We start from the raw sequence: 8,594 nt of genomic DNA, 5'->3' as shown, positions 1-8,594 counted from the left end.
CACTTGTTAGCAACTGCCTTTTTAAGACATATTAAAGTTACAATGTGTAATTTACGTGGTTGTTTATTAGCAAATATCAACTGTTGCTTTCATAAATATATATTTAATAAAGTGTAATGCAATTCACATACAAATGGAAGCTTTCTCATAGGCTTAGAATGATTTCTCTATATATACACAGGCAGGGCGCCGTCTGCTGGAGGCTGCCTTCTTGCGTCGGCATATTTGAATACAGTGGCTGAAAGGGATATACGCACTTCGCCTTCCTCATTTACCTACAACTTGCCGTCACTGGAGACGGTTAAGGTGAAGCTCAATCCGGGGCGCTTCTGCGTGAACCTGCTTTGTACTTTTATGATTCTGTTGCACTTTAAATGGAGGATCACACATATGTTTTGCCCCGTAAGAGGGAAACCACGCCACCAAATAAAAGAAAAAGATCAGATAAGCGAGGACGGGACAAAACGTGAGTGAATATCGGCGTTGCTTATTCCAGGTGGAAAGAACTCGTGAAGGAGAAGGATTTCACAAGGGATGTGGAGGTTGCCTGCTTTCTGCTAGACAGGTAATTCAATCTGATGTTTTAAACTCATTTTGGCTTCATGTTTGCAACTACTTTTCCCTCTCGTCTGAGTGACAGCTACATTTACGTGCTAACGTTATCCCAGAGCTACAGCTACATGGTTAGCCTAGCCTACAGCCTAATCTGTTGATTCCTCTCACGCTGCTGCGAAGGCTGCCATCCTCTCCACCCTCTCCACCTCCTCTTCCCTCTGGGGAGCCGAGACACACCTCTTCCCCTGGCCGTTCCTGCACCGCCTCTACCCTCTCGCCCCCTTCCTCTCCCTGGTCTTCCTCCTCTTCCTCATCTCCCTGTGTCCTGTGGAAGAACACTCTGGAGACGCATATATTATAATCGTACCAACCTATATTTGCCGCACTGTGCCGTGACTATCACATAAAAAGTTATTTTAGCATCACTGTGCTAATGTTTGCTCGTGTTACCAAAACAATTAGAAATAAAACGCTCCTAACATATATCTCACAGATAACTATATCTCACTGGTAAGCTTTAACATATCGTAACATGGTTTAGATTCCTAAATAAATATTCACCTTGTCGCTAGATACTCATGGAAAAACTCTTATCTGCGCAAGGCTTTTTGTTCTACGAGGCCACCGTCACTTACCCAACGGGAGGGGTGAGTGAGTGAGCGCTGCAATCTAGAATTTGACCGCTGATGTCACTGTTAGTCACCATTTTTACACACTGAGGCTTTAAAGCTTCTAAATTCACAGTGGGGTGTTCACTGAGGAAATTTCTGGTGTAGAACAAAACTTCTCTTCAACATCATTCTCTCTTAACAGGAAGTGCTCACATGCTAACTCTTTCCTGGGTTTTAGGACTCATAAAGTGCCGAAGTCACGCCCCTTCCCTTCAACAGTTTTACCACAAACTATGACTTTCTTGACCTTAAAATTTATGTGTTAAATTCATTAACGACATATTTGGATTTCATGTCACAACTCAAATGGGACCAAAAGATAATATTTCTCTCCTCATTCACTGCCATTCATATTTTTTCCAATCTAAAGTCCCATGAGCTTCAGGGGCGTGACTTCGGCACTCTATTCCTAAAGCGCTCTGTTGGGATTGGACCTCTGACTTAATGTAACGTCAGTAAGATGAAAACAGACACAGAAGTCAGTCACCATTCAGAGACTTATGGACGTCTGGCTTCAGCTTACTGACTCTAAAGTAACTACACGATTAAAAACATAATTTGTTTGTCTTCAGCTTTATGTCGTCCTCAAACAGAAGAAGCTTCTGTGGGGACACTGGATAGAAACAAGTTTAGGAATTCAAACAGTCATGTGATCATTTTGTTGCACATGAACAAGTTTTTCATTCTTTGGGCCACGTTAGCTAAACCCCAGAGCGTTTTACTTCCTATCTTCAGTGTTTCTGAATCTTTGGTGAAATGGATAAAAACACAGCCAGTCAGAAAGAATGAGCCTGTTTATTAGCCCTCATGTTAATCATCATCATCATCCATCTTCCTCTTCCTCGGCCACCGACAGTCTTGTGGCTCGGGTTCATACACAACTCTATCTGTCAATAGAATCTAATAGAAAAATCTGCAGGTTACAGTTAGGACATCTGTCCATTAGAAAAACAACAGAAACCAAGAAACCAAAAAGCTCCCCGCCACCCCTGCAGGACGAGGGGTCGGGACTAGGAAGATCTAAACCAGAGTGGACGGGTGACGTCGTGTCCAGTCCTGGTTCTGGGATGTCTCAGAGGCTCGGTGTGATTGGTTTGGACCCAACGCGGGTTCAAACAGTCCACACTGAGCTTGACCTGGGGCTGGACTCCAGGACACCGTCCACTCCAGTGATTTATAATTATTTTTCGGGGAGTAAAACCCCCTCACTACAGCTCTCCTCGTCTCGGAGCAGCCACGTTAACGAGCTGTGGGACTGTTCAACACGCCTGCGACGATAACGCTCAGCTGTAATCACATGGTCCGATTACAGACGTGTTGAAAAGTCGCCAACTTTTTAAATGTGGCGAATTCCAGACGCATGGAGACAGACGGACAAGAAGAGATAGAGACAGTTAGCCTAGCAGTCTTGAGAAAATAACACATACTCAGCTTCTCTTTGCAAATCGGTTAGACACAACATGTGAATTAAACAATATCATTTTTAACAAAGTACATGTTTAACTGGAGAGCACCCGCCAGAGAGTGGAAATTTACACAAACCATATTATCTTATCCACAAACTGAATATTCAAAACTGGATAAAGAGATTTAAATAGACCCCTGTACAGGAGAACTCATTATTATCGTCGTCATTATTATTATCATCATCATCATCGTCACACATACAAGAAGAAGCAGAACCACTGATTCAATATTCAACTCAACAACCGCCAGATCTCCCTCAACGCAAGACAAACCTCTCTGTGGTCCGACACAACGCTCAGATAACAAACACACAACTCTCAGATAACACACAATGCTCATTTAACGTACACACAACGCTCAGATAACGCACAGACAACAAACGCACACTCCGGTAACAAACACACAACGCTCAACAGATGCACAAAAAACACACCAGACATACGACCCACGATGCTAACATACATACATACAGCTCAGGCTGGATTACATCTCTACGAAGATACGAAAACGTCTCTGTGAATTTACGATGTTCTGGGTAACTGTATTCTAACTAGCAACTTTTACAAATTCTAAACATAAACAAGTTGATTCGTAGATTTACAAAAAATCCTGTTGGTAAGGAAAAGCTAAAAAATACTTTCACAGTCATACATGTAAAAAACAGCCACGAAAACATCTCCAAAATCACAAATGTGCATGTTCGCAAGTGTTACACGTTTTAAACAAGCTAACTGGTAAATCCAAAATCCCGTTCAGAGGTGGGTCCGATAAGGAAAAGCAAAAAATTCCCCGTTTCCATTTGAATAAAAAATTACCATGACGTTTTCTTCGTGAATCTTATCTAGCCTCAACGGACACACAACATACAGCTAACATACACACCGTTTGGCTAACACACAAGTTTAGCTACAAGTTACCACACAAAATAATCAAGCTAATGAACATGCACCATTTAGCTAATGCACATTCAGCACCATTAAGCTACTAAACACAGTTTTGCTAACGTGTAGTTTAGCTAGCCTGTTCTTGTTGCCTGCACACTAGCTACTGAATATTCAGCTAATGCTGCATCGTGCCATGTGGGGAGAATCAGGGATCAAATTAAATTATTACAAGGTTGTTGCTCCCTTTGTTAGCCATGTCGTTACAGTAGGTAAATGGATAGAAGCCTAAATAAGCTATTTTCCTATTGTTTTACATTGTTACGACAGATTGTGTAAAATTAGATGCTATCACACAACTTAAAGTAGATTTTTGTTCAGAAAGTCACAGAAACGAAAATTGATGTTTTGAAATCTTTTGTTTTTACAAGTATGTTTTGTTGTATTGCTGCGTTTTGTGAAAATTAATTATTACACTATTATTCATTGTTTTGTTTCACTTCACATTTAACATGTGTCTCATTTTACTGACACCATTTAATTTTAATTTTTATTGTTTTTGTGTGGTCCTCAGGACGACTGGCGACCATTTTGTGGAAGCAAAGAGGGATCCAATTATAAGAATAAATTCACGTTAATTGAATATTTCAACGTTAATGGTAGTGACGGTTCTTTGGAACAATAATTTAATGTTTCTCTTCTCTAATCATAATGTGGAATATCTTAGATCTACAAAATTCACAATATCTCCAATCCAGAATTACAACTACGAGGCTGACATGAACACGCAATGTTGTAAAATGTCACAACTGTGGCAAATTTAGTGCACATTTAGCTTACAGCGACACAACCAGCAGACTCTGCTAACAAAAGGAAACAGTTCAGCCTCTATTTTCATTCAGCAAACAAAAATCTGTAATGTGCATGTTCAGTAAAAGCTAACTTTCACCGCTAAGCTAACGCATACAGCTAACATTAACACATATTGTTCAGACGACATCTTTTCACAAAGAGACACCTTTCAGCTAAAAAACACCGCTAACTGAAACAGTTCAACCACCACACATTCATCCAGCTAACAAACAGTTGAGGTAACGCACATCTTTTTGCTAACAAACATCGTTCGTTGAGCTAACTAGCGCGTTTAGCTAACACGCTAGTTTAGCCACTACATTGCTAACAGAATCAATAACTTCATTGTTCAGCTCCTAACACTTCTTCTACAAACACATCAGCAAAGTAGAAATGCAGAACTAAGATACAACAACAATAATAAAGTTTCACTTTGTAAGAAAATAGTCTTTTCCCCAGTTTTTGTAATGAAAGTTGAGGCGGGGAAACGCGGTGTCGGCTGGAGGTTTAAATCCTGTGTAGGACACAAACTGTTTGACCACAGAGAGATCTGGCTTTAGACAACGCAATATAAATCGTCATTTATTCATCATTACATCATAAAAACTAAAGAATCACTATAAAGATACAGGAATAAGAACTATCATCAAACCAAAAGAAAACAAACGCGTCATTGCACCTCCAAGATGGCGACTAAACAGGTAAAATTAGATAGAGAACAAACAGACCCAGCGAGCACAAATTTAGTACAAAAAACAGTTTTGTCTTTGACGGTAAAACATTGAATTTCCATCTGACGCTATTAAAATATTTCTATGCCAAAATAAAAAAAAATAATAACTGAGAGTCAACACACACAATCTGACGCATGCTTTAAAACATTATCATAAACAAAATAATAATAATAATATCTGATTTTCTTACTCAAGACTGCTAAGCCTTATACCGTTTTCTTATTGGAAAATAAACTAGACAAAATATAGATTATACTGGATTTTTTTTGTTCAAAGCCACACTGATACATCTTTAAGTTCAAGTTTGATAAAAAATAAAACAAAAAGAAAAACCAGGTCTACACTGTGGAGAGACCAGAGGCTAGTCCAAAAAAATCTGCCCGACAAAATATCAACTTTGTAAGGTTAAAAAACAGAAAGAAAAGAGTTCGTGATTTTTCAGTTAATCCTTAGTTTTTCTCTACAAAAGGAAGGAGGAAGCGGCAGAGCGTTGCTAGGAAACCCCGATTCGGTTGCCGTCGACGACCATCCGATGAGGGAGGAGCCTCTAGTGATCCTGAAGAGACAGGAAATTACATCACTGTTACATGTAGAGTTGTTTACATGGTGCAAAAATGTCATCATTACATTCTAAACATGATAAATATAACACTGAATTTATCGAAAACTTTTTGATGATGTGTGTTATTACAAACATAAATACAAAATAAAAGTTAACACCAATTTCACTGGATTTTCATTTGACTCTAAAGAACATATTCAGACTCAAACTAATGAACACTGAAAACAGTAATGAAATGAAGAATAATGTGTTTCTCTAAATTTAAGTGATAAGTTTATCTAAATGATTTTTAAAAATGTATTATTTTAAAATATTTATTTAAATTCCTATTCTTGTTTTTGTTTTTAAGTACATGTTTGCAAACTGTTTTATATGTCGATGCATTTCAGTAAAGATGGAAAAAAAAGTGACGTTTATGTTAAAACTCCTCCTATGGTTTCAGCAGAACTTTCTTATTCTGTATTTAACATTTTACAACACTGATCAAAACACACACAGTAAAACAGGAGGAGAAAAATAGAAAAGAGTAATGCATAAGAAATAACAATAACAGCACAAAGAGACAAACCAGGGCCTGTATCAGGTGAGGTACAGGTGTGCTGCAGCTTCCTGTGTGTTACCTGTATCTGGGCGGGGTTCCACAGGTAGGGCTGCTGTCTGTAGTATTCTGCTAACGCTGCAGTGTAGTCTGGCACCGAACTCTGCTGAGACGACTGACCTGCAGACACATTCATGGACATGAGGACACGTCAGCGTCTCTGCTGGTGTTTTAATGAATAAAACAATCTGTGAACACCTGAACACATCATCACCTTTAAGGTAACATGTCGAACATGTGATTTAACTGTTAATTTCCTCATCCAGCAGCTACAGATCAACATGATGATTCATCAGGACTCTGTGTTTGTGTCACCTGATGAATGTCAGTCCAATATTCTCTCTATTAGCTCTGAGTTTGGTCTCCACCAACTCCTCAGATAAATATCTGTTTATGTAGCTGCTGAAAGCTCCACCAGCTACAGCGTACCTGAGCAGGTAGAGTCTCTGTGAAGCTGAGGGGAGCAGTACAGCACATACATCAATTTGAAATAGCATTGGGCCTATGGTGGCTCAGAGGAAGAGCAGGTCGCCCACTAATCAGCAGGCTGTTCCATCGGTGTGTGAGTTTGATAAATGCTGCCTTGTATGGCAGCCTCGGCCACCAGTGTGTGACTGTGTGTGTGTGTGAAAAAAAAAGTGCTTTGAGAAGTCAGATGACTAGAAAGGTGCTATACAAGTGCAGACAGACAGACAGACACAGGTGTCGTACTCTGTTTCTTGTAGTAGTCCTCCCAGGCCTTACTGTAGTCTGTCATCAAGCTCTGCGGCTGGCTCTGCTGACCTGCAGACACACAAACACACAGACAGTCTGACAGTGTTCATGTCCTGGACTGATTCCATCATCTCCCAGTTCATCCAGCGCCAAACCTCCAAACCAGTCACACCAGTCCATCACAAACAAACACATCAGTCATTTCTGCCAGCCTGCTGGGACTACTGTGTGTGTGTGTGTGTGTGTGTGTGTGTGTGTGTGTGTGTGTGTGTGTGTGTGTGTAGACTTGCCTAGCTTCTTATAGTACTGCTCCCATGCTTTAGAGTAGTCCATCTGTCCTGTCTGAGCCACACTGTGACCTACACACACACACACACACACACACACACACACACACACACAAAGAGAGTCTTAATTGTAGGACTCAAAACCAGTGTGTGTTTAAATATGTGTGTGTGTGTGCATGTATGTGTCTATGTACAGTCTACTGTGTGTGTATGTGTAGGTACACACCTCAGTACACACTGTGCAGCTCCTTTTATTGTATTATTCTTATAGACACACTGACTGTCAGTAAACAGTATGATGTTTGTTGGTGGGCGGGGCTTAGCTGGATGCAAAACAGTTCTCCACAGACATTAGCTAGCGCTAGCTAACAAGTTGTGTTGTCTTGTTTTAGACGATGGAGGAAGATGATGTGAGTGGTGCGTTCAGAAACACTCATTGTGAGTGGTTTAAAGAGCTTGGTTGGTGGTTGTACTTTGCACAGTGCATTGTGGGATACCTTGAGTCCACGAGGGTACGATAACACTCACTATACATCAGAAAAGCACTAAACAAAATCAGGGGTTGGTTGCACAGAACACCTTAAGCTAAGATTTTCCTTTAAGTCCTAGTTTAGTGTGTGTGTGTGTGTGTGTGTGTGTGTGTGTGAGAGAGATAATGTAAACAGGTGCTCTGGACAGATGTGCACATGTTGATGATCAGCCTCGAGCGTGTTTCACCACTTTGACTGCTGAGTGCTTCTGTTCTTATTCAGCTGTTGTTCAGACGGATCTTTGTCTCTTTGCATCAAATCATTGTTCAGCATTTTGTTCTCATTTTACTAAACTAAATAATATCTGTTAATGAAGACGAGTTTCTACTGAGCACATCAGAGAGCATTCAGACATCTGGACACATCTTGGACCACAGCAGCTCTGTGACATTATTCACTTTACAACAACTTACATATATAGATATGTGAGTGAGTGTGTGTGTGTGTGTGTGTGTGTGTTACCAGGGTCTTGTTGTCCAGGGTTCTGCCAGCTGGTCTGATAGGTGTTTCCCCAAACGCCAGTCAGGAAGGTCTGACCGCTGCCACAGCTACACACACACACAACACGACAAAACACACACATCAATAAAACACACTGCTCAGAGTACAGGTACTCACACACACTGCAGGGTTAATATCCGGTGACTGCAGCTACAGACTACAAACCAACCAATCAGAACACAGCAGGAGGCGGAACAGAACACACACGGTGACGAGACTTTAAAGACTTCGCCACTGAATCA

At 40.5% G+C, this 8,594-nt stretch overlaps 1 protein-coding gene across 5 annotated transcripts in view; it reads right to left on the bottom strand.

Moving 5' to 3' along the window:
- Positions 1-2,002: 2,002 nt before the first annotated feature.
- Positions 2,003-8,594, bottom strand: part of LOC117252567 (far upstream element-binding protein 3-like) — a 31,843-nt gene continuing 25,251 nt past the window's right edge. For 3 of the 5 annotated variants that reach the window (XM_078171141.1, XM_078171143.1, XM_078171142.1), the window contains exons 15-19: positions 8,314-8,399; positions 7,325-7,393; positions 7,032-7,103; positions 6,343-6,440; positions 2,003-5,716 (exon numbers count right to left, since the gene is read on the bottom strand). In XM_078171141.1, coding sequence (XP_078027267.1) covers positions 5,708-5,716; positions 6,343-6,440; positions 7,032-7,103; positions 7,325-7,393; positions 8,314-8,399 — 334 coding nt within the window. In that variant the 3' untranslated portion in view covers positions 2,003-5,707. The remainder of the gene's footprint in view (positions 5,717-6,342; positions 6,441-7,031; positions 7,104-7,324; positions 7,394-8,313; positions 8,400-8,594) is intronic. The other 2 variants (XM_078171144.1, XM_078171145.1) reach the window with 1 other exon arrangement.

Source organism: Epinephelus lanceolatus, chromosome 9 (assembly GCF_041903045.1).
Source record: "Epinephelus lanceolatus isolate andai-2023 chromosome 9, ASM4190304v1, whole genome shotgun sequence".
Taxonomy (NCBI): Eukaryota; Metazoa; Chordata; class Actinopteri; order Perciformes; family Serranidae; genus Epinephelus; species Epinephelus lanceolatus.
This window is presented reverse-complemented; position numbering and strand designations above follow the sequence as displayed.